The sequence below is a fragment of the Saccostrea cucullata genome, unplaced genomic scaffold (genome assembly GCF_032062105.1).
Source record: "Saccostrea cucullata isolate Sc308-1 unplaced genomic scaffold, CSIRO_AGI_Scuc_v1 ctg364, whole genome shotgun sequence".
NCBI classification, from domain to species: domain Eukaryota; kingdom Metazoa; phylum Mollusca; class Bivalvia; order Ostreida; family Ostreidae; genus Saccostrea; species Saccostrea cuccullata.
The window spans coordinates 154,184-181,871 of record NW_026928969.1 but is presented as its reverse complement, the minus strand read 5'-3'; the positions used below and the strand labels follow the sequence as shown (position 1 = coordinate 181,871).

The 27,688-nt window shown below is 32.8% G+C and overlaps 2 protein-coding genes across 3 annotated transcripts; both read right to left on the bottom strand.

Annotated features, from left to right (window-relative positions):
- Window positions 1-1,440: 1,440 nt before the first annotated feature.
- LOC134279451 (solute carrier organic anion transporter family member 4A1-like) lies at window positions 1,441-12,116 on the bottom strand. Of its 2 annotated transcripts, none has more exons than XM_062761858.1 (13): window positions 11,943-12,116; window positions 11,450-11,553; window positions 5,608-5,933; window positions 5,284-5,499; window positions 4,964-5,066; window positions 4,755-4,876; window positions 4,481-4,602; window positions 4,193-4,331; window positions 3,907-4,105; window positions 2,708-2,852; window positions 2,263-2,429; window positions 1,902-1,966; window positions 1,441-1,795 (listed from the first exon to the last, which is right to left on the bottom strand). In XM_062761858.1, the coding sequence occupies exons 2-13, from the start codon at window positions 11,503-11,505 to the stop codon at window positions 1,479-1,481; spliced, it is 1,977 nt and encodes a 658-aa protein (XP_062617842.1). In that variant the 5' UTR covers window positions 11,506-11,553; window positions 11,943-12,116; the 3' UTR covers window positions 1,441-1,478. The 2 variants fall into 2 exon arrangements, 1 of the variants encoding a protein (XP_062617842.1); XR_009994629.1 differs by having other exon boundaries at window positions 1,717-1,795; window positions 1,902-2,093.
- An 8,474-nt stretch (window positions 12,117-20,590) lies between these two features.
- On the bottom strand, window positions 20,591-27,345 carry LOC134279450 (beclin 1-associated autophagy-related key regulator-like). Its single transcript, XM_062761857.1, has 9 exons — window positions 27,076-27,345; window positions 26,190-26,252; window positions 26,054-26,096; window positions 25,116-25,197; window positions 24,700-24,934; window positions 23,597-23,766; window positions 23,072-23,222; window positions 22,272-22,445; window positions 20,591-22,085 (listed from the first exon to the last, which is right to left on the bottom strand). Exons 1-9 carry the CDS (start codon window positions 27,270-27,272, stop codon window positions 21,779-21,781), a joined length of 1,422 nt encoding a protein of 473 aa, XP_062617841.1. The 5' UTR covers window positions 27,273-27,345; the 3' UTR covers window positions 20,591-21,778.
- Window positions 27,346-27,688: the final 343 nt, after the last annotated feature.

The window sequence follows — 27,688 nt, the reverse complement described above, 5'->3', positions numbered from 1 at the left end:
TACAATGACCTTGTCAGCAAATACAATTTATCAATTAGTCATATGCTGACTGACGTTTTTCATACCAATTGTTAGTCCATTATTTATACACTGAATTAACGACAGATTTTTCAGTTATTTCACGATCATGACAATGAGCACACGGCGGGTGTGACCGGTCAGCTCACTCCTCCATGGCACCTGATCTCACCTCTGGTGTTTCGGAGGTCCGCGTTTGCTCTGCTCCTATTTTGTATTGTTTTATGGACTTTGATATTGAATACTGTTCGTTATCTCCATATCCTTCCTTGATTACAAATGGGGAAAATAGAAATATGACAGAGGAAATTCGGACTGTAATAATAAATAAGTGTATGATTCTAATCGTTTATTTATATGAAGCAACGCTGTTCCTTTCCTATAATATTTCATTATTTAAGGAGTTTTGTTGCCTGTAATATATTGTGAGTAAAGAAAGAAATGGTCATAGTGTGAAAAATTGGGGTATTTTCCGAGAAATACTTAAGATATGTCACTCGTGAAATTTGTTCAATCAAGGATTTTTTGAGAAGTATATTTTGGATAAGTACTCATACAGTGTGACTCAAAATCGCAGACAAAATAGGGGGTCGGTGTGCATCTTACTGATCTACGGTACAAATAAGTTGACCTTTTTGCACTTAAACTTTAACTCTTTGGTAAATTACTTTAACCTTTGTCATAATTTATCAGATGTAACCATGGCTATAAATATAATTTTATTTTACCTTAAATAGTTTGAATAATATTAATCATAGAAAAAAAATTCTTGCAAATTAATGCGCGTAAATTATTGTGTGAGCTTTTGTAGCTTTTTGAGCATTTTTTTCGTTGAATGTTAAAACATTAACATTGTTGAATTTAAATATGTTATAAAAATTGAAAATTAATAAATAGTTTTGACGCAAGAGGATCTGCGTCAACTTTTCTAAAAAGCTGACGAGTGACATAAGGGCCACTAGCATGAAAAGTTGGTCATTGCATGACCTAGTTATTTGAAATTGAAATTTAACACAAGAATCATAGGTGTACAATGTGCAAAAGGTGGTTTTTCGTTCCTATCAGTGGAATCTTTTTTTTGTCAACTGAGTAAAGGTATACCTTAACATTTAATTTTTAAATATTTATGGCAGTTTGTAACATTACTTTTGAATCAACCCTCGTAGTTCCAATAGAAATTAGTGTACATGTATGAATGCATATGTATGCATCCTATTTCAGATAGCATTACCTCTGGGTTTGAATTTGCTGCTTGATCTTGTTACACAATAAAGTTTTCGCGCGATGACACACATGCACGAACAAGGAAGAAAAAACAAATACATTCCCATTGATAAATATCTTTCTCTCTCTCTCTATATAACTCTCTCTCTCTCTCTCTCTCTCTTACTCTACACACACACACACACACACACATCTCTCTCTCTCTCTCTCACACACACACACACACTCTCTCTCTCTCATAACCTAGTATTACACTTCTTCTCGTCAAAAATATTGAAGACGGGATTGTCTGTCCCTGCTTTCTCTGCGTTATTATTCTTCACTTCCACTGCATTTGTAGAATCTTCTGCCACCTCTGGTTTGTACACAAGAGATGCAATGAAAAGAAGAACAACTCCAGTGAATTTTGTTCCCATCCACCACAGCATAAGACGAAGACCTAGCGGCCATTTATCGTAAATCCAGCAGGATCCACGTACCCCACAATTATCCTGCCACACCGAACAAGTGCTGTCTAAAATGGCTCCCAGGAATATTGGTCCAGGTAGCGTTCCTAATCAATAATAAATAAGTTGATGGCATTTCATTTGTTGAAAAAGAAACGTTTAAAGGTACATGTACGTTTATGTTTATGATGTCAATACAATGCAATTACTTACCTAGAAGTCGACCAAAAGTCAACTGTATTCCAAGTCCAAGGGAACGCTGCTGTTGTGGAATACATCTGAAAATGTACTCTTTTACTTTGATGAGCGGTAAATATTGGATAAAGTAATCTTCAATTTAATTCTAGGCAAAATCAGAAACTTGTCATATGGCAACCATTCTAAAACCCAAGTCACGCCGATTTTCTTAAAAACAAATCCAAAGAATCGCTTTTTTCAAGACATTTTTACTCAGTCAATATGAAAATACATATATATCTATGCAAAAAAGAAAACAAACAAAACATGCTAAAACATATATTTAAAAAAATTAAAAACCTTGTCCAAACAAAAGTTTATTTCATGATATACTTACCTGAACATTGCTGTCAGTGTTGGTGAGGTTGTAGAAAATGTCAAAAACATCATCAAAAACAAGAGAACACAAAACACATAAAACCAAGTACATCTTCCCGAACACGTCCCACTTCTCAAAACCATGGACGGGGCACTGCTGTTTATACAGGAACAGTCTTGATATATCTGGTAGAAAAATATTTATTTTATTTTTGCTGATAAAGTTTGAGGAAGATTGTATTATTATCTAAGCTTTTCAATTTGTCTGTCTGTCTGCAAAATGCTTTAGAATTCGATTATCTTTATGAAAGTGATGAAAGACAGGACAGACAAGAATTTCCGGAAGGGCTACATTTATTTTATTAAGTTGTGATGGTGAGTTCATAGACATAACAATACAGAACATATTCATTATCAATCATTTACATAATACTTAAAATCTTATTCAAACGTATTTTTACTACCTTGGTTTCATTTAAAGTGGTGATACTTTTGCATCCAGCATGGCATGGAGAAAAATACACAATTTGGTTTTCATCGCAGATTGGCTCGTATCCTTTTGTAGAACATCCACAGTCGGAGTTACACGAGGAAATAAAAGACGAATCCCTGTTTAAATTAAAAAAAAAAAACAAGAATCCAAACTTGAGCCATTTTATGGTAACTGTTGATGGTTAATACAACTTTTAAGATATTTCTAATTACCAACAAGCCTTGATCAAAAGTTACTTCAGTGGGATACACCTACGCTTCAAAACAGCCAGCTATACAACATCTTGACAGAAACTGCAGAAGGGAATTTTGACAGGTTGCACCATCTCAGTGCTCCTGTTGGTAATGGATATGAATATGACCATCAAGGCCGGAGAGAAAAAACACCATACAGAGGTTTCATGGATGATCTTACAATAACAACAGACATCCATAATTATCCAAGCAAGATAGATTCTAAAGGCTCTAGAAAAAGCAGCATCATGGGCAAGAATGACCTTTTCAAACCTAAGAAGTTAAGATCCTTGATAGTAAAGAAAGGGAAAAGGAGTTTCAAATGAGTTTACAATCTAGGGATAGAATATTTCATCTTTTATCGGAAACCCTACAAAGTGCTTACGCAAATGGTTTGACGAAACACTTGGAGATAAAGCCAACATTTAAAAATAGAACAAGTAATAGAAGGGATGAGGAACACAGACAATTCAGGATTACCAGAGAAACTCAAGGTATGGATTCACCAACATGGCCTCTTTCCACGCTTGGCTTGGCCATTAATGCTGTACGAGATACCAATATCAACAGTTGAACAATTTGAGATAATCATCAATAAACACCTCGATCATGAAATGGTTTGGAGCACCACAAAGGTTTGGATCAATGGGCTTGTACAGCAGATCAGCCAAACTACAAACTTCCTCAGACATCAATAGTAGAACAGTTTAAGGCCAGCGAAGCAAGGCTTGTCATGACTTTAAAGGGTTGTATTGGGTAAAAATAATATTGTCTGGAGAAGATTTTACTTTTCAAGGACGTACATCAGCTTAAATAATTCTCTTGTTTTGCGGTTAATTAATAGTTGCTTCAGGAGAGCTTTGCTAAATGGTCAAAAAACGTCCATTCTGATCGTTTTTATTTAGCGAGTTCAGTTTAATGATAATACTTCTCTCACCCAGTTGATGGATATGTCCTTGACACGCCAGCTATAGGGCGGCTTGGACAAGTAGCCAGGAATGAGGGGCCAAGTAACATGCAGAAAAACAAGCATGCGCAGCTGAAGCGAATTATTCCTCGGCATTTCAAGTTGAACTTTTTCACAACATAACCTCCAAAGAGCATACCACCCGCAGATCCAGGTACAGTGATGAAACCTTGAAATTAACAAATGATCATGATCAGTTTATTTTTTTTTCAAGTGTAACACTTTTTGGAGACTAATACATATTTCATGTTTTTACCCATGAGATTTCCGGCTTCCAATATATCTACATTAAAAAATTCTTGGAACAATTTCGCGCCAAATGTTGCTAACCCGCCGATGATAAAGATTTCAACAGTTCCCCCAAGGATGATGAAAACGAAGGCTGGATTCTTCGCCTGTAATGATTTTTTTTCAAATCAGACAAAGAAAGATTTATAAATATAAATAATAATATATAAAGTATGCATATATCAAAATCATTTGAAAACAATATGTGTTACATCCAAATTTGAAAAAAAAAAATCAACGAGAAAGATTTACATACTAGTAGTAAGAGAGATTTTGGAAGATGTTTTATACTCTTGCCAAATTCCTCTTTTTCTTTGTAGACCTTCTCAGAATTGGTTTGAGCTTCTGAAACTTTTTCTTTCTGCAGTTCATCGTAACCTAATTGAACATTGCAAACATTTCATCGCATATTGTTCCTCGTACAAGGTAAAATGAAATATATATTCAGCAAACACTTTTTGAACAGAGAAAAAGCATGAAATAGAACTTCAGGAATTATATTGATTTTATTTATACAAGGTTTATACTACCTGGAAGTCTTCTGGGATATCCGATTATAGGAAACAAAACCAATATAAACCCTCCCATTCCCGCCAAAATACAGATCCACCAGGCTCCTACCCATTGTGGGCTCAGTGGACTCAGAGAAAGACTAAAAAATCAAATTGGTGTCAATAATCTATTCAGATAAATGTAACCTTTAACGAAAACTAATTTAATGTATGTAGGTTAATTTTACCTGCTTATGTCCACTTTATCCACGTCTACAAATATGGACAAAGATTGTGCCCCTACAATGTAGCCTACAGCAACACCAAGCGCCGCGCAACAAAACGTACAACCTACAAAACCACAATCTACTCGTAAATACTAGTATTGTATTACAAAAGCATTTTCATTCTATTTTCGGGATTTTCGAGACACATTTAAGAAATTAAAATTCCTATAGAACAATTAATCATTTTGTTCTTTTGGGTTCTTTTATGTATACAGAAGAACTTTGGCATTACGGTACTAGTAATATACTGTGCTAGTGTCGAGTAAGAGAGGAGGTAGTACCAAAGTAGAAGGGAGAGTTCCTGGTTTTACTGTTCTCTTCGATGTACGTTATTCCCAGCGTAAACGATGGAACTGCTCCGATACCGATGAGTGCATTACCCAACAACAACATGGAGTAGTAGCCTTTGTAATTTTGCTTCGAACTTTGAATTGAACAAGTTGCAGTGCTTGAATTGGTCGCAACGCAGACGTTATCGGTAGAGTTTTCCCCTGCACCTACATGAATAATTGAATGCAAACTCTCAAATGGTAAGTGTCAAATTCGTTTGAAAAGCTGATGCTCGAATAGCTTATTTCTTTATGGAATAAGAGTGAATAACTTACTTGATATGGTGTAAGTGTATTTTTCTCCGATGAACTGCGGTAGAGCAAACACCAAACATCCTATAGACATCAAAAACATCCCAGCTCCCATTAGACGAGGCTTATTGGCATAAGTCCCCAAATACCCCACAATCATAAGTAGAGCTGCAGCTCCGAAATCATTGGCCGAGGCGATCATGCCCGACTCCTTACTGGACAATTCATATCTTTTCTCTAACGTGACGATGATTATGTTGATGACACCATTGACGATGAACCCCTCACAGAACGAGAAGATACAATGAAATAGTACGTGCCATCTAATCGTGTTAACGAACTGAAGGCAGCTGGAAAAACGAAGAGTGTGTATATGTACTCTTTTTGGTGTTTGATACTTTATTTTTGATAAATGAAGTAATTTCATATACATGCCCGTGGCTGCATCAACCAGACTATTCTCAGCCCCCGCCCCCCTCCGCCACCTCCCCTGCAAATTACGGGCCTGGCATATGATAACACCATACGAAAAGGAAAAATTAGAATCCAACTCAACTAATAGTGCAAAAATGTTAAAATTATAGTGACGTCGCGCACGGTGTTGGTGTAAAAAAGTCAAAAATTAGTATTGTGGCGGCATTTGCGCTGTTTTCATAATTTTAAAACAATTCATGAAAACCATATATTATTCGGTCGGTAATTGTATAATTAATACATTTTAACAAAAATATTGATCAAAAAATTCCATTTATCAAATATATCTATATTGATTCGGCTATTCAATCAATTACGTCAAAAACAAAAATATTGATAATTTCCATAAAACAAACAACACCAACATAAAATTTAGCAGAAAAGTTCAAAATATGATGTAAATGATGTTAATTCTTACAATTGTGATGTTGTTCAATCGGAATGGTGTGAACGCGTTGTTCAACATGCAAGACAGAGATGTAGACAAGCGTTATCCGAAGACATGTGGAAGGAACATAGAATGTCATCGGTAACTTAGAACAATAATTTCATGAGCTAAATTAATTTTGAAATTGCATCTCAATGATCCTTTTTATTTGCAAGAAACTATATTTTAAAGTAGACTGATATTTTGTGTCGATTTGTATGTTGGGTTTCTGATATGAAGCCGATTTACTGTGAGGAATGAGATCGTGTGATACAAAGTTTGGAGGTTCAATGTCACACAGTTTTTAAGATTCGTTAAATGGCAATTTTTTTAATGTTGAGTAAAAAAAATAATTATTGAAAATTATTTTAAATTCTACAAAATGTTGCCAAGTTATCTGTGGTGACATTAACCATATGTGTAGTCATTAAAAATAGACATACATGTATTCAAAATTAGAGGATTTTTATGAAATGTGCATCTCTTCAAAAAGTTATTGATATATTCCAAAATAATTTCAATAGAATGGTGACAAAATCCTAATAAAAAATTAATGTCAACATGTTATGTCACACACGTTAGAAATAAGGCGTTTTGACGTCATTACGAGGGTTGTCCGTAAAGTTCGTGGACAAGCTAAAAATTAAATAAAAGTTGTGTCATTGATATTTATTTTTAATATATTTCTAATCCTTAACTAAATTTGAATTGAAAAATGTAAATATTTATTCCATTTCAAATGTTTAACTACAATTATGGCTTCATAATTAGACTTGGAATGTAGTCCCGGAGCACCGCAAAATTTTAATCAAAAAGTTATTCATCACTTTATAAATTTCATTTGTCTGTTATAAAATTCCGCGGAAATCTGGATGACTTTTACATAATTAGATCGACAACAGTTACTTTAAACCTGCAAAATTTGAGCGTTCAAAGTTTCAAAATGGCTGAGCAATTAAGGTTAAAACATATTAAGACAGGGTCGGTTTATTAAAAAAATTCATTTTCGGAAGGTGTCAAGGAGCATATAAATTTTTTAACTTATTTTCTGGTTGATAAGCCTGATATGGATTAACAAAAGGAAACAATAATGATTGATCTTATCTGACTGATATATTCTGCATCAGTAAACATCCCTGTCAGGATCTGTCCAAAAGTCTCATCATCCGTAGTTTGAAAAAAAAAACGAGATAAAAGTCACACTGAGCAAAATTTAATTTCCTTTCAAAATTGAATTCCCTGACGATAGTTCCAGAAAAAGATAAGGATAGAACTTTGTTAAAAAAATGGAGACCAATATCTCTTCTAAATTTTGATTTTAAAATATTATCAAAGGCATTGGCAAAAAGGATGAAAACTTATTTAACTCATTTAACAGAATCTGGCCAAACTAGATATTTAGAAAATAGATTTATATCAAAAATGTTTAATTAATATCAAGAACTATCTCTGATCTTATAAATTATTTTAGTATCAAGAATATCCCCCCCCCCCCCCCCTGGACTAATTCTTTTAGTAGATTTTGAAAAGGCATTTGATACAGTAGAATGGTGTTTCATTGATAAAGCTTTAGAAATATTTGGGGTGGTGAAAGTTTCAGGCATTGGGTTCAAATCCTGTATACAGACATATCTAGTAGTGTCATAAACAATGGATATGCAACATCTTTTTCAAATTAAGTAGAGGGGTAAGACAGGGATGCCCTTTATCACCGTACTTGTTCATTTTATGTGTTGAATTGCTTGCAATAGCTATAAGAGCAAATAAAAATATGCGCAACATACTAGTATAAATAGGGAAGACTGGATTTAAGATTAGCCAGTTAGCAGATGACACTACATGTTTTCTAAGTGATGAAAAATCAGGAATTGAAATATTAAATGTTATTCAAAATTTTAAGCATTGTTCTATTAAAATTAAGTTGAATAAGACTGAAGCAATTTGGATAGGAAAAATAAAAATTTCAAACCAGGAATCTTGCCAGTAAAATGGCCAAAAGGTGATTTTTTTACTCTTGGAATTTGGAAGTTCAAGTGGGGAACAAAAATTTCTTTTTCTAAAAACTTAAATACAAAATTAGATGAACTAAAAGCAACTTTGAATTTATGGAAAATGAGGAACTTAACACTTATTGGCAAAATTCTAATAGTAAAAATTTTAGCAATATCTAAAATAGTATATTAAGCACAAGTACTTCTACTTCCCCCACAAATGATAAAGGAAGTGTCTAAAGAACTGAATAAGTTCGTATGGAATAATGAAAAACCAAAGGTTAAAAGTTCAGTATCTTGCCAAAAAATTAATAAGGGTGGATTGAAAGTTCCTAATTTTGAAGCACAAATGAAATCATTAAAACTTGGTTGGGTTAGAAGGATATTCAGTAATACAAAAGCAAGATGCAGAAGTACAATTCAATCTTACCTGAAGGATATAGTATTAAATGATTTTATAATTAGCAGAGGTTGTTTAAATAGGCTATATGCATATTTAACATTACCACAATTTTACAGAGAAATTTTTGAAACATGGACACAACTAAGATGTAATGATATTGATATTGAACCAAAAATTTTTAAAGAAGCTCTTTGGTTCAATGATAACATTAAAATCAATAATGATACTGTGTTCTGGAAAAAATGGTACACAAAAGGAGTCTTATATATTGGAGATATTTTAGGTGATAATTATGATTTTTTAAGTCATGAGGAAGTAGGTAAACTGTATGACTTAAATGTATCTTTTTTTGATTACTTTTGTTTAAGGAATGCCATTCCATATCATTGGCGAAAAAATACATAAGGCAAAACAAAAAAGTTTCAATCAATAGAGATTCTTTGATCTTAAGATTCAATGATAAAATAAGTCCATTGTCAAAAAAATCTTGTAAAGACTTTTACTGGATTATAGTAGAAAGTCTAAATGAAGTACCAACATGTGTACAAAAATGGGAGAAAATATTTAACACAAACTTTTCACCCTGCAGACTTAGAAAAAAATGTTATGCTACCTTTTGTGTGTCTATTGAAACATCATTACAGTCTTTTCAAAATAAGCTAACTCATAGATTTTTATCACATAATAAACTACTTTTTCAAATGAAAATTCAAACTTCACCACAATGTTTATTTTGTAAAAAAAAGAAGATACTTTAGAACACAAATTTTATTACTGTACTTGTGTTGCAACTTTTTGGAACCATTTTCTAACATGGTGGAATGATCTACATATATTCAATGTAGAAAATCTTTTTTGCAAAATGTTATTTTAGGTCTATATGAGAGAAAATTGACTGTTTGAATTACTGCATTTTGCTTGCAAAGTCATAAATAAATTGGGTGTCAGTATCTAATTTGGATATCGTTAGAAAAGTACCAGAGTTTCACAACTTTTTAACTGTTGAAAAAGAAATTACTGCTTAAAAAAGAAGTGTATTGCTCAAATAGTAATTTAGATAATTTTAATGAAATCTGGCAACCAATATTAGATATATTATAATCATTATCTTGGAATTTATTATATTTTTTTATATATTATGCCATTCAATTAAGTGTCAAAATCAAAATGTAATTTCCTCTGTAAAAGATTCTTTGTAAAAACAATGAACAGTTAATTTGTATAAAATTATGTAGATAGTAAGCTCCACAATAATTTTTAATGATTATAAATCAGAAACATTGTCCTATAAGATGTAGATAGATGTTATTGTCTATAGTTGAATTTATTGCATGCTTTTCTATTTTATAATTTTGTATATGAAGAAAGAGCCAATAAAAAAAAATCCCTGTCAGGATCTGTCCAAAAGTCTCATCATCCGTAGTTTGAAAAAAAAAACGAGATAAAAGTCACACGTCAAAATTTAATTTCCTTTCAAATTTGAATTCCCTGACAATAAAGTTTGTCAACTCTATATTTGATGCTGGCAAAGCGTTCAACACGGGAGTTTACATTCGGTAGTCCAGTATTGAACATATGTCAATATTCATTTTGTTATTAACCCGATAGCATCGTTTAACATACTTCATCACGCTTGGCACACTTCGACTGGTTCATACATGTACCTCATCTAATTTAACCTTTGATATACATGTAGTTTGATGAGCACCTGAAACACCCAAGGTTTGCCAAATGGACCTCATTATAAGTTAAACAAGATATGAGTACCAATAACCATTTTGTATTATAAGTGTAATGATACGTATTTTCCATTTTTGTTTACAAAAACATTTTTTTTAAGAAATACGAAACTTCGAAACTGCACCACATCGAAAATCCTTTTCATTGAAAACTTAAAGTCAGGGAGGGGTTCTCAGGTTCGTTTCCTAACTTTCTTTTAACTGAATTATTTGAAAGATCTATGGAACCAAAAAATACTCAGCATGAAAGGGTCTATGTGAGTGTGGGGGTTGAAGATGGGTTGGGGATAGGGACTTTGAATGAAAAAAATAATTCAAAGCTATATAAGCAACATATCTACAATCACACAATGTACTGAAACGAAGGACAGGTACTAGCACCTACTGATATGATATGGAATTGTTTTGAATTTATCTCAAATAAAAAGCATGTAAAATTAAAATGTGATGTCAAACAAGTTTTGTTATTTCTACCAAGCTTTTTATTAAATTAGGCAAATCATGCTTATATTCTCCTCCCGCAATATGCATGCAAAAGGGCATAAAATCTAATTACATGTGTTTTCAATGAATTGCATTATATAACTGGCGGTATTATTGGGTTTTTATTTTTTCTTCATAAAAAATGCTAGCAAAAGAGTAACGTCAAATTAATTTTCTAGAACTTCGTCATTTTGACGTTACCGAAACTGACAGCAACTAACACCGTGCGGAACGTCAGTAGAAATGTTCATCCCTAATACATGTAACCTTTCATTTCCTAGACGTTACTTTTGACGTACTATAAAAACAGGGTTAGACAAAAATTACATCTAACTTATGGAGAACTTACCCTGGTCGAATGCTTAGGCAGCCATATTTGGATTTCTTTTCTGTGTCGTCTGACATGATGTTGGGTTCAGCCTATATTCCAGAAACGGCTCCTGTTCTCTGCCGCTGTTTCATAAAATTTTCAAGTGTTATAACTTTTAATAGCTATTTAAATATTCGTTTACACGCACAGTAAATAAATTCTTCTTTTCCCACAGTATGTTTGCCCTCTTCAATGTAATAAAATCAACATTTATTTTTTTTTCTTCTATCTATTAAATGAACATAAAGGACAAACGTCCATCTATAAGAATTTCACTGTCTTAAAACAGACAAAGCAACATGATTTTCGGAGGAATTAAAGATTTTGTTATTTTTAAAAAATGGTCAAAGTTTCTCGTGGAAATTTTTCTAAGTTAATTTGACACGGATTTTATTTTCAAAGATCCTGTGCTGTTTCATCAATTTATGGAGTCAAAAAGACATCCAAGGCAAAATAATTTAGATAACATTACCTGACTTTTATTTGAACCCAACTTTTAAAAACTTCACGGGTCTCCGAATTTCAATAAGGATTGTCCATGTGTGAGATTGGGTCAACGTATTCAGTTGTACTGCATGTCAACATACCAGTAGCCCAGCGCCCGAGATTTTATTTCCATGTTTACGAAGCATTTGTCAGTCGTACAATAAAACCTTACATGGCCTTAGGCTACACATTCTCTCTCTCTAAAAAAAAAGGTTAAATAAGTATATTGATACATGTATTCACATTTGCACACATCATTGTAGGTAATTTTTTTAAGTAGTAAATTTTATGAAGGGGAATTCGAATTTCAATTTACGAAAAAATTGAAGCATTTTCAGTGCAAGTTATCCCCTTAAATTCCGGCAAAATACTTATCACCGTTGTTTTGAACATATTTTATTGTATAATTCATAAAAAGGGATTGGTTATCACTTATCACCGTTACCCCTACCATCATCTGTACATGTAACAAATTCTGTTATTTTCCAGCTAGGGAGGTAAAATCTTTTTGAATGGGCAGTGTATGGTGGCATAGTTCTGCCCCCTACATGCAATATAAATTATGTTCACATGCAACATTATTAAGTTGACATGCAATATATTTTTGTCAGCATGCAAGTAATCATGTTGACATGCAAGTTAATGATCTTATGAGACAAGTAAATTTAAATATGTGTAAATTTACTTATTTATGTCCGTATCTGACTTTGTAGATGCAAGATGCAACATAATTATGTAGACATGCGACTTATTTATGTTAACATGCAATTTATTTATGTCAACAGGCCAGATATATATGTCAACATGCAACTTATTTATGTTAACGTGCAAGATATGCATTTTAATATGCGACTTATTTATGTCACATGCAACTTATCTAGGTAAAACATACGTATGGTGGTCATATTTCTGCCCCCGACATGCAAGATAAATTATGTTATCATGCAACATAATTATGTAGACATGTAACATATTTATGTCAACATGCAGGTTAATTATGTTGACATGCAAGTAACCAATCTAATAAGAAAAATGATTTAAATATAGTTAAATTTACTCATAACGCCCGTATCTGACATCGTAGATGCATGTTGACATAAATAAGTTTATTATGTTTACATAATTATCTTTATCTTGCATGTTGACAAAAATACTAAGTAAGTTGCATGTTGACATAATTATCTTGCACGTCGACATAAATAAGTCGCATCATCGCATGTTGACATAATTGTCTTGCACGTCGACATAAATAAGTCGCATGTTGACATAATTATGCTGCACCTTGCATCTAGGATGTCAAATACGGGCGTTAGTAAGTAAAACCCATATTTGAATTACATTTTCTTACGGTACTGGTAACTTGAATGTCAACATAATTAACTTGCATGTTGACATAAATATGTTGCATGCCAACATAACTGTTGCAGGCAAAAACTTGACAAGCAAAAAAAAGTCAACAACTTCTTTCAGTACCAACCACTACATTACCCTTATTTGACTATACTTCAACGAAAATGTAATTTCTAAAAGAGGGGCTTTCAATTAACATTTTTAATAGAGAGAGGTTGTGTTGCGCAGCCCCCTCCCCTCCCGATATTAATTTTGCATTACTAGTAATTGAATTAATACAGAATTCATCAAGATTGATAACAAGATGTAAACATCACAAATCGACATTATATTCCAACGGTATTATAATTACCATACATGCATCAACGTTAATAGGTGTTTAGCAAAAATGATAAATAATAATTTTCTAACGCGATATAAGTGTTGAAAACGACAAGAATCTCTCTCTCTCTCTCTCTCTCTCTCTCTCTCTCTCTCTCTTACCTTCCATATTTGTGCCATCTTAGTAAAGATTATTTTTGTTTAAACATTTATTTAAATTCATGCAAACAAACTTCACAGTTAATTGCGCAAAGCATACATTTACGCAAACTTTCACCTTCTTGTCCGGAACTTTATTTGTTAATGGCTTTTTCATTGAAGTGTTACATAATATATTTACACAAACCGTGCATAATGAAAATTCAAACGTTTGATTTTTTCTTCTTTTTTTAATCTCACCATTCCTTGCTTTAAAATACGAAACATTAGCTATTGTCTATCTTTTCTGACTGATTTTTTTTTCCAACGACAGCATTCCGAGTATTGACAAGGAAAAACAAATGAAGAGTAGAGAATCCAGACTCGAAAATCTTTTGAACATGGTGTTGTCCCTCGGGTCTACAGGAGGGACAGTACTCGATAAAGAAATAGATGGATGGGGGAACCAGTCTATAGATGACCATTTTCGTGCTTAAATTAAAAGTAAACAGGATATATGTGTTTGTGAAACACTGGTGCCCCGTTTGACAACATTTGTCAAAGGTTTTTTTTACGCTCCAGTCATCAAAGAATCGAGGCAATTTATAGTTCTGATCTGTCTATTTGTCTTTTGATCTGTTTGTCCGCAAAAACTTAATCTTGCCCATAACTTTTGAATGGTTGGTGATAAAGCTTCCTTATTTCATAGATATATCCATATGAGCAGAACTTTCTGGAACCAATATTATTTACCTCGGCCTTGAAGTTTGACCTTTTTTTAAACTTTGACCTCGGCCAAAGCCTTTTGAAATATTGGGTTTGGGCTTTTGTTTTCCCTGTGTGATTTTGACTTACATTATTTTGACAAAAAATATCCTTCCCTGGTTGGTGATTTATGAATTTCTTGCAACAGAATCTTTCCAAATGGAACAATTTTTCTAGCTCTTGACCTTGATCTTAGAGTATGACCTACTTTTTACAAAAAATTTAACCTAGGGCCTATTCCCTGAATGGTTTGTATTAGCGCTTTCATATTTCACAAGTACTCGTATATATTCCTTGTGAAAAGACTTTTCTTTGTATACCAACATTGTAGAACTCTTGACCTTGAGGTTTGCCTTACATTTGAAAATCTTTTACCTTAGCCTTGAACTGCAATCGGGGCAACAGTATTACTAAATATATCTTGTTCGTATTATATTTTTAAGCCCCCGTAATCGAAGATTCGAGGGTATATAATATTTGTCCTGTCTGTCTGTTTGTCTGCAAAAACTTTAATCTTGCCAATAACTTTTCTGTGGGTTCAGCTATTTTGTCCTGTCCGTCTGTAGATATGTCCGTTAATCTGTTTGTCTGCATAAACTTTAATCTTGCCAATCACTTTTGAGTGGGTGAGGCTATGACTTTAATATTTCAGATTTATTTCTTGTGACAAGATCTTTCTTAGGGCACAAGAAAATTGACCTTGACCTTGGAGTTTGAATAACTTTTACCGAAAATTTTCAAACTTTAATATTGCACAAAATTTTTGAACAGATGGTGCTTGGGCTTTCATACTTATGACCATTCAATGTGACAAGTACTTTCAAAGGGTATAAATATTTTTTACCTTGACCTTAGAGTTAGATCCACTAAAAAAAAAAATTATCTTGGTCATAACTTTTGAACAGTTAGTACTAGGGCTTTCATATTTCACAGGTATAATTCTTGTGACAATACCTTCCTTTGAATAAAAACAAATTTGACCATTTGACCAAGACCTTGAAGTGTTGCATTATCAAAACCATCGCTTTTTACAAATAAAATCGATTCAATTATTTTACTCAAAATATCTAATTACATAAAGATATCTCACAAACAGCTCAACGTGTAATCTAGTTCCGTGTATTATATAATACTTATATATAAGTAATTCAATATAATGCAATACCTAGTCTTTCGTGCATTGCATAAAATTTGGTCTGGATTCAAAATATTTTTAATCTACTAAATCAGTATTTGATAGATGAAAAAAATGCTTCATAGATTCAACATCTCGAAGAGGTATGAATTAAAAGAGGAAATTTTAAAACAAGTGATGATGGTACTCAAAACACGCACGCATACCTTCTGGGTATTTTTAAAAACATGTAACATCTTCAGCATGTTAGAAAAAATAGTAACCTAGAAACATCTCCGAGAGTAAATCAAGAAGTACCTACCATTATTGATTCATTCATGTCAACCGTTGAATCGATTTTCTAACTGACCATCGGTACTAACTTTTCTGATGTAATTCGCTTAATTCTTAAGACTGAAATAGGATATAGCTGGTCATTCAACTTTCAATCCAGAAATATATGCATTTGTAAACTAGTTGCTACAGTCGATGAGTGTTATGGTATACATTGCGTCATGGAATATCAGAATTCTTTATAGCAATTAGTGAAGGAATATTATTATATTTTTTCCCATTTAAGGGAATCACCTATCTGAGAAAACTGCATTAGAAGGTTTTAAATTGATTTGGAAGGGGTATAAATAGAAAAATCATACATTTAATACACTTAACCCACCATCTGTTAGGGTTCTTCATATGTTTGTAATAAATGAGATCTTACGATGATTTTGTGAACATAGCTCTGCAAATGATCCATAGACTTTTTGGTATTATATATTAAGCATTATTGTATAATTATTTTATCTAATACACTTAGCAATTACATTTTCACATTTATTTTAAAATTATTATAAGCAGATAACATAAAGGGGAATAACTTCTCTCAAAGTAGGGTAAATAGTACCCTACATGATCAATAGAGCCTCACTGGGTGCCTTGCATCTGCTTTAAAAAATTCACTCCATTGAACTTTGTACTCTGCCTTTCAGATGTCCAGAAGCAAACATGGTGGTTCTGGCATCGAGAGGGAATTACCAGTATTTGATTCATGGAACTTCAATCTTGGGGAAACAGTTAAGTATAATAGCTTTTATTCCTAATAATAGCTACTAGTCCTTGTACTACAGAGCAAACCATATTCACTGCTTATTTTCATCCTTTTTATTAAATATAAGCAAAATGCATGTAACAATAATTATCAGAACAAATACTTTACTGAATTCTAGTTTTATCACAGTTGGCCAAGAAATAAAATAAAACAAAGTACAAATGTGGAGTAGTTGGATATTTCAATTTGATTAATACTATTAAATTCATAATATGACAAACATGTTTAAAAAGGCATTAAATAAGGATTTATATACATTTATCAATGCTCAATTCCAAAAGCTTACCCCAAAATAAATCTTACTTGTACGTCATAACTATTACAGTCAATTGAACAATTAAAAAATTAATATTTATTATAAACTTGCATTGGACAACATTTTGTCAATAGTAGGCAATGCAGTAAAATCTGAGTTATATTTTGGTAATGAGATCACAATCATCAATTGACATGGCTGTATATTGATAACACCTCTAAATTAGGAAATGGGAGGCCAGAATGAGGAATTTCTCAAAAATGTAAACACATCTATAATGAACAAGAGAGTTATGGCCCTTTTTAGTTACATCCAGGACTGGAAAATGGAACTCTACACCTTTAATTTGTAAAGGGTTCTGCCTTATCACAAAATCCTAAACATAATCCAAAATGACCTTGATCTAATACATATACATTTATCTTTTAACATGGTAAAATAATGCTTTTTTTGTCAACATAAAGATGTTGAGAGAAATACCAAAAACCTTGTTCTTGTTCAAAGACATTTTGGGATGAAGCACAAAAGCATGGAAAAGGGACAACTTTGTGCTCATCTCTATGCAATAGTCTTCTGTATTTTACTCCTCCATTTCTATAGATTCAGCATGGTTGGATCATCTACTAAATTTCCAAAGAAAATCTTTACAATCCATCTCATAATGGATAGATATGATCTAATTGTTTTAATATACAATAACAAGCCTATGAGAAAAGTATCATTTTTATGCATAAAATTTACAAAGATGGGTCTTTGGATTGATGATGAGATACACAAAAAGTTCTTTTCTATGATTTGATAGCTTAAATTTATAGGCCACCTTGCAAATTTGAGAGAACTTAATATAGAAATAGGGGAGATAATTCTAACAATTTTTATATCTAAGGATTTTATCCATACATTTCATTAAGTTTATGTTGACAATGTTTGTTCTTATCATCTCCATTTTATAAGCATTATTTAGTTTGAATATAAAATGAAAATGCAAATATCCCTCTATAACAAATAAAATAATTTAAATTGGAGCTAAAATATAAGACAAAATAAAAGAAATACTTATTCATAAAAGAATACAAATCAGAAAAAACTTAAACATTTATGTTAACAAAACAAAAATTCATTTAAACATTAGTATTCTTATAATATACTGTATTGCACAACATACTCATGTTTTAATAAACTGTTATATTTTCAGACAAGAAAATGAGTAATACACATAATATCATTTGACCCGTACCTCTGGACATCCAAAATATTGCATATCAGACATTTTTACTTCTTGTATTAAAACTTGAAAGTACTGTAGATTCCTTATTTTATGACAGTACTTAATATCGTGAAATGGTCCAATAACGTCAAATCGCAGGAACAATAATTCACAAATTGGTAATTTATCTAGAGATATTACATATATAAAAGCAGCATAAAAATAAAAGCAAGTAATTTTATTTCGCGAGCGGTATTTCTTGCGTTATTATACGATAATTTATTCATCGCGTATATTTAGGAATCTACAGTATCTACTTTACGTGTACATAATTTGGTGTATTCAAAATTAAGCCTAATCACTGGGGACAAAGTTGTTGGCGTAATCATAAATTAGCGCTACACATGTCCGTTCAGTGTATTGTATATACATGTATAAATTAATTTCTTAGCCATGTTCATGAATTAGCGCATTGTTGTCGTTGCTAAAGTCGCTAAAATATGATGCCCGCTTTTTAAAGTACACATAAAGTATTTACCTCCATAAAATTTGCTGAAAAAATTAGGTTACTAGCATTCAATCTTTTTTTAGCATTCTGTCAGTGCATTTGTAGACAAGGTCACACAGAGAAAAAAAAAATTTTGGTGTGAACCCCCCTCCCCCCCCCAAAAAAAAATTAAAAGTCAGTCTATGGAGTCTTCAGATGCTCAATAACATATATCATTTTTATCAAAAGGCACATTGGGTTGAAAAGGATATTGGTCAATGCATAATAAGTTCACAAGCTTTTAAACAAGTTTGCCTAATAGGTGGAGGTAAAACCTCTGTTTCTTTTTGCAATACTTTGAAACATTGAACTAAACTTTCTGAGATGACCTTACTTTAGGACTTAGATGCACTATTTGTCATATCTTTTATAAGGATCCATCTGAAACATGAGCTTTCTGCACAGCATAGTCAAGTTAAAGATACACTTTTCTATGTTATACACTGCAAAAGCCAATGACTTGATTATAATGGTCATAACCCCAGAATAATCCATGTTTCAAATAATTGGAATACCAAGCATTAAAAAGGTTACTTTCAGACAATCAGTTTATTCTATCATATTGTAAATCATGTTATGCTTTCATAATGAATGCATCTAGTCACAACTGGTAACATTTAAGTTGATTTTAAGGTTTCAATTCTTCTCTGTTGCAGTTTCCAAGAAAAGAAGAAAAAGAGAGGAAAACCCTGTTATCTGATTTATGGTAAGGGGTTAAAACAGATCCAGCCTTTTTATCCAGGTCATTCGAGTTCAATTTTACACTGCTATAAAAATTAGACAAATCAATTAAATAGGTTATTTTTATGGACAAATGCATTTTAGAATTTTTTCCCTACATAAATTGATTAAAATTAAATGCCAAATCAGAATCTACATTCAAGTAACAATTATGTTGACCCTGAGAGAAATGAAGAAAAAATAGACATAAATTTGCAGTTTGTCATTAATGTTACATGTATATATTGCACTTTGTTTACGAGTCTATGAAAATAAATACCATAAAAGGAATATGACTTAGAAGTCAAAATTAACAACCCAGCTTCACAACAGTTTGACACAAAAACATATACTATCTGGATTCTTAATACAAAGTATATTTACATTGTACATACCCTGAAACATTACAATAAGACATACAGTACTATCTAAAATATTTCTTCAATTAAATCAATCACATAAGAAAAAACAGAAGTCTCTGATGAGATTGTAGCTTTACTGACTTGTACTTATAATACAGAAAGAGAAAAGGTAGTACATGTACTTAGAGATGAATCAAATCAAAACTTGAAGTAGAATTTTAAAAGTGGCACTTTAGGACCATTACCAGTTTACTTTGGACTTTCAGTAAAGCATGGCATTCTCGATGTTACCTAATTAGCTTCTGAAATTTACACAGCTTTCCTTCACTGTTGAAATATACATAGGATAGAAATTCGTCCGAATGTCAACTGGTGTAGTAATAGCCAATTAAAAGTTCTCTCACGGCACAGAGGTGGGGCATACTGTAAACCAATTATTATACGCGTAATTTTTTATTCGCGACTGACCGCTAGAGAACTAATTCGCGACGATTTATTTCCGCGAACAAGGGATCATATTTTTTTTTATTTCCACAAGTATTTTTTGTATCAAATTAAAATTTTATAACCGCCCATAAACTACGTAAAATGCTACCGTGATTACTGCTTACGCATTATCATTCAAGACATTCTGTGCATTGCGTCCATTTAAAATCTTATATCCGCACCTGAAGTAGGAAAAATGTTACTATGAGTATACTTCTTACGCATTATTCATGACGCTTGAATGAAAATCGGGTTAAAAAATCGAGGAGATTAAAGTTGATTTCAAACTCTCAAGTGTAAAAGTTCGTCATGCTAATTGGATAATTGACGCTTTACAAGATCTACATAGTCATAGGGCAATTATTATAAATGGTTGGGACGGCGCAGGACTGGGCTATAATTAGTCGTAATTAACCAGGCTATCTCTAACTCGTCTGTGACAATAATGAACAATGATAACACAAACTGAAATAATTATTGACATTTTAATCATTTTTAGACAAATAGTTTTAGATTTGCCATTCGTTTATATATTTTTTCTGAATGTTTGCAATTAAATTTCAACTGCTTTTAGAACACAAAAGTTCTTCGACCCGTGATTACTTATTGAACCGTCGGGATCGGTATTCAAAACAGGGCAAATAACTCTAATTGTAACATTGGAAAATAACAACTGAACTGGTTCGCGACGATAAATATCCACGAGCAGAGGTTAATCGCGGAACTTGCGGATATTTATCGCACGCGTATAATACTTGGTTTACAGTAATTCGTCTCACAGTTGTCAACAATTTCAAGTTCCTGATGCTATTAATTTCTTAACCGATGAGAATCTACTAGTATTCGCCATTACGTAGCGCCGAGAATGCCACGCCTCACTGAAAGTCCAAGCTAACCCGAGAACTGTAATAAAACATTTCAACATATTTCTTTGAGTAGCTTTCACAATGACAAATAGAATTACAAGCCTTGGTTTTTATATCTTTTTGAAAGAACTTCATAGAAATTTTAATTTCAGTAACCTCAGAAACACTGTTTGTTAAAACCAAAATCTATGTATGTATGATATTACTTATCTTAGGAGTAGTCTTGTGTTTTAAGTTCTATTAAAATCAGGCCAATCTTGTATCATTTTTGAAATAAGATTTGCAGACACATAAAAGAACAAAACACCACTGATCATTGCTTATAGTAAGCTGTGGTCTTTGACCAAAAGACATTTAAAATGTGCCTAGAATAAACACAATTTCATAAGGTATACCTTAAATATATATATTGGCAAGAATATGATCAGCATGATTTTTATAAATATGGTGTTTCTCATAAACATGCAATCCATCTGTACTTTAGTACCAAAAAAAAAATGTAAGAAGGCAAAACTGTGTGAATTCAAATCTTGATGACTTTTTTTTTCAACTTAAAATGCAAATTGAAGAGCTTCTCTTCTTTCAGCTCTTCTGATCACCTCCCCTGAATAACGACATGAAAGAAGTGGCAGCCGTGGTGACGAATCCACTGGCTGTCAGTTGCTCTGGAGGTTGACCTGGATAAGACATGGTCTGGATGTTGGATATTGTGCTGTTGTATCCGGCTCGAGTTGGAACATCCGACATATCCGACACATCCTCTGTGACCTGCTCCCAGTCACTGATCAATTCGTCCTCTCCCCCACCGGTATCTGAATCCTCCTCTTGGAGGATAATCGAGTCCTCGATGGAAGCCATTAGATCTTTATCGATTTCAAAATTGGAATTCCTGTTTCAAATCAAAAGCATTTCAGGAGTAAATTGAAATAAAAGTCCTTTTTTATTTTGAATCTAGAAATTTAAAGAAAAATAAAAGGTGTCCTAAAATGTACTTTTTCTTCTCATGAAAATGCAAATTCTTAAAAGTATATACAATGTATCTCCCTATAGCAACAATGTTCTGGAGTGTACTTACTTTCCCAGTGATGGACAGGACAGAAGCACCACAATATTCTGAAGTGTGTTCCTAGGATCTATATGCTCTGGATTAGGAACATTCTGGGCAAAGCACAAATACAAGATATTCTGGTTCAAGCAGGCCACACTGTGTTTAAACTGTCTCTCTATTATTTCATTGGTACAAAAGTCACTGAAATCAGAATTTCATTTCATTGTAGAAAATTTTGAAAAGGCATGTCTGTTTATATGTCCATATGTCAAAATTCAGTTGTGTTAATATCAACAGTACACCTATATACATAATTTTTTTTCTTGATTTATTCTCTCACACTCAACATTACCGTATAATCCCTATTAACCGCCCCTACCCCTATAAGCGCCCCCTTAGGTCTTTTTCAATTGTCAAGAAATAATGGCCCCCTATAAGTGATTAAAATCAACCAGAATCGTATCAAAAAAATGTTGTCTATCATCCAATTTCTCAATGGAAAATGAACAGTTTAGCATAATTTGGGTGGATTATCTTCACTTTAAATAAAGTTAGACATTATCTTAGTTGTTTCTTGTATTTATTTTTATTTTCAAATGATTTTTTTAAGTTAAAACATGACATTAAATATCATAAAGAGAACACCAAAATAACCGCCCCTTTTTGCAATTTTCTAAGCGCCCGGGGCGGTTAATAGGGATTATACGGTAATTTGGATTTGATACCACAGCAACTTTACAACTGAGATATGACTGGGAAAAACATTACCAGAGAGTCAGAGAAAGGTAAGCAGAGACTTGTTGGTTGGTGGTACACATAACACTCACCTGTAGGGCTGTTTTCTAGGAAGACGGATATCCAGTATATGACTAAGTACAGCAGTCATCTGACTGGCGTAACACAAGCCAGCACTGATTCTGTGACCGGGATTTCTCAAACTGTTGTCAGGATGACCACCATTTTCCTGGTTTGCAGCCACTGCAAAAAAAATCAAAGAAGGATACACTTCCTATTTTCAAAAACTTTGCTTTCACATATCTACATGTATGTAATAGTGTCCACTCATGAAAAATTTCTTTTTTACATTTATTCATATTGTAAAGAAAATAACCACAGTTTCTGAAACTTTTGTATATAAATACCAAAGAGCTGTTGTAAAAATTGTTAGACAGACAGAGCAAATACATTAATTTCATGTTAGGCTAATGTATCCCTTTTTATAAACTGCAATAAAAATTTTAAAATGTGCTGTAGAAGTCCAATGAAGTATTCCGTGTTAAAAGAAACTTATTTCACCTTCATCAATCCTTGTCTTTACAATGCTTTTATATGTACATTATAAACTGACTTACCCCACAAGTTATATGCTGAGTAATCTCCACTACAAGGTAATGTGGGTTCCACAATTCTGTGTTGGGCCTCCCCACTACCGTCTGTGTATACCCACTGTCCTCTAACATACGCTGTACGACTGGCATCTCGGAGTGCACTCACTGTGCTCACAACCATTGAGTCTGTTTCACTGTTAACATGTGTGCATGGTAGAGAAAGTAAAGTGCATTAATTACCGTATAGAGTGTTTTCTTTGCGGGTGTAAAATTTGGCATTTTGCCTTCTCTAAGGTATGCCAATAATTTTGGCGTAATTTATTTTAGCGGACGCAATGTTTAAGCTCTTTGCAGATGGACACTAATAAGAGTAATGACTATTTCAGTGATTAAAATTTTAGCGGCCTATCATCAAAATGCCAAAATAGGCCAAAATTAGCACCCTGCTAAAATAACCCGCTATATGGTATGTTTGGAAATACACAGAAAAATATACAAGTACATGTATATGATAATCAAATGTCACAAAAATATCTTATGAAAACATTTTTGTACTTTGTGGGAATGTAAAATATTGATCTGGGTACTTATTCAAGAAATATGTGCTTTGAGCTAGACTTTTTGTGACCTTGACATTGTACTCTTTTGGATGTTCCATCTCACTGAGTTACCTAGTACATGTAATATCATTTTGGGACATTCAACAAGAAAATCCTACAGGAGGAAACATTTTTGTCTGTGTTGGTCTGTGGGATGTCAGAGTATTTATTTATTTATTCAAGAAAGACCTGTGCCAATCCCATGACCTTAGACTCAAGAAATGAACTTGTACATGTTCAAGTTTTCAATTTCAGTGTAATGAATACTAGTAGCTGATGTAAGAATGTTATAATAAACCAAGGCACATACGGAAAAATGAAAATTTGATTCTATCCCCACTACCCCTCCCCTTCATTCAAATAAGACATAAAGTAATAGTCATAGTACCGGTATATGTTCAAAGGAATGTCAAATAATACTTTATTTTTACCACACATAATATTGTTCATCATCTCAGGTATAGACTTCGAAAATCTAAAAGGCACGAAAACTTTTCACAGACAGCTAAATAATTAGTAACAAAGTACCTGACCAGGGCCACCTCCTCCACCTGGAAAATAAACTTCTCCAATCTATCCACCTGGACCTTTCTCTCGGCTGCTAGCTCTCTCTTCTTCTCCCTACAGAGCTGTAGTTTCTCCTCATTAGCTGCCCTTACAGCGTCTATGTAGGAACAGATGCGCCTTTTCTTTTCTTCATGTCTGCGACCTCTTACGACTCGCTGGTAGTTTTCTCTCTTGTGTTTATCACAAAGCTCTTTGCCTGCAATTTTAGGTAATTTTATAAAATTATGAACTATTCATATATATAGTAGATTTGTAGCAAAAAGATATGATTTGCTTGTTTGCTAAATTGCATGTTCCAGTCAAGTCTACTAGGAAATCACTAATATTCATGAAGGTTTGATTTTCACTACTTAACACACAAAAAACATTATACATACCCTTTAATCTTGTTTCTTTTGCTGCAGCAAGGGCCTTTTTTAAAAGCTTGATCCTTTCTTTGCATTGTTCAATTTCACTTTTCTATACAAAATAAAATGTATAACAATGAAGCAGTTAATAAAAGACTAAAAATTTAACATACAGTGTTTGTATGCAATATAGATTTTAAAACATTAATGATAGAAATCTTGGTATTATGCAGGTGGCCCAAATGAAACATATTAGTTTGGGTTAAATCTAGAATAAACAATGCTGCCAATGCTATCAAAGGTAGCAAATGTTTGAAGCTCAAAATATAACATTATTCATACATTTTCCAGGTTAAACTGTTCTCACTAAAAATTTTTAAGGAAAAAAATAGGGGTTTTATTTCTTGATCCACATAAATGTATTTAACTGAAATATATGAGCAAATCAAATGCTTATAAAGTAAACCAGTATTTGTAGCTTCACATTGCTGTTCCTTATGTCAAGTGAACTGAGTGAATTCATGTGTTGTCTAGGACAGAAATTTTTAATCAAAAAAAAAGAAGAGCAAAAGACAAAAGCATTATTAAACTAGAATTTTTGTTTTTTTCTAAAGCATATATGTCACCCTGAACTTGTCTAAAAATTTTGGTCCTTGTCATAACAATATACCAATCATATTCATTTGGGGCAACATAAATACTGTGTACAGGGTTATTTTTGCCCCGTGTTATTTTCGCCCTTTTGCACTTGCAAACTATTTTGCCCCGTTTTAAATTCGCCCATTCTTAGTTTTGTTTAAGAAACTATGCTGTGTCATTTGAATTCGCACCATTTTAAATTCGCCCAATCAGGAAGAGGGCGAAAATAAAACGGGGGCGAAAATTTCCCTGTATACAGTAGATATGTATGCCATGATAGGTGTATTTTAACACATAAGTAGATACTCAAAGAAGCAATTCATACTTACTTTTTGGTCTCTTTTTAAGTGAAGTCTGAGTGCATCTTGAACCCTAAAAATAAATGATGCATTGTCATTTAGCATATTGAAAATTTAGTACACAGGAGTTCTTGTATTTTGTTTAGAGTCATATAACATTACATACCTTTCTAATCTTCCCCTTCTTTCCTTCTGTAATAATTCTAGCTTGTGACTTTTTTCCCTGTATCTGGTAAAATGGAATTTTTAAAAAAAATTAGTCATTGGATTCATAATATTGATTGATTAATGTTGTACTACATCTTATTCGATATTTTTAACATAAAGAGATTTCACCAAACAGTGTTGAAGAGCTTCAAATTTAGACATCCACTTGGCACTCAGCTTGAGCCACTGAACAGTGAAGGATCTTATTGTGTCAATTAACACCTACTGTGACTAAGAATGGTAAGAACCTCAGTTTTTCAGTCTCATCCAAAAGAATCACAACTTTCATTTCAATGCAGAGCACTTGCAAAGGAACAGTCCAAGAGCTGCCACCTTTTTCTATCAACTTATGTTAGGGCACTTCATTGTAGCATGAGCTTGAATCTAGGACCTTGCCACCTGGGAGTAAGCATTCTACTGAGTAACCATGTGTAATCTATGCTAATAAACATTTCAGTATGTCATGATAAATTCACTATTTTAATTTTTTTATTTGATTTATGCATAATCCATGGCAAGAAACCAGTCCAGAATTTCACCAGTATATAATTAGTTAACAAAAGCTTTTCCTTGGGCAGCATTATTTTTCACTGACACTTTACACTGGATAAAAGTTACACTGGTTACAGTGGAAACAGTGATATAGTGAGGAAGGTCCCAAAACAGGTTTATTCTCACTAATTGGTCATACCAGCTAATCCTATTAACTCTGGAACGGAATGCAGAATTCCAGGGATAATTTTAATTTTGTTTTCTATATGACCTCGTATCAAAGTCATACCATTATTGGCATTCACATGCCGAAATGAATTTGATTACAATGGCAGACGACGCAAAATGTTTACCTTTCAGGGTGGCTTCCAATGGAGTGAACAAACAGTCCGCCATTCACACAATCTCTGCAATAAAACGATCTCCTACTTCCATCACATAAAGGGCACCGTTCCACTGCAACCGTCAGACCAGAGGAACTCTCTACTGAGCTCGCCAAGTCAAATTCTGTTGGTGCTAAGTTACTTTCACAAGAGCTGGAGGTCGCCATTATAAATATGGAAATGACGTAATTTTGTTTGTCTAATAGATAAACCGATCACAAAAAAAAAATCCGGAAACTTTTTTTTAGAAGTTCCAATCGTCTCTTACTCAAAAAAGTAGGCCCCATTCCTTTTCTGTTTACATTTATAATAAAACAATGTAATTGTGCTTTGATACAGAGAGCAACAGATTTTGAAGTTCTCCACTTTCTTACAAAAAAAAAAAAGAACAGAAAAGGGTATGAACAGAACCGTTACTTCTTATTTTAAAGCATACAGTTATGGAGAATAATATTTCAATATTATTCTCCATGACTGTATGCTTGAAAGTAAAAAGTATTGGTTCTGTTCATGTTATGAACACGTTTTTCATACAACCATTTTTCACCCAATATTCATTAATTCAGGTCAAATTAATTAAGTC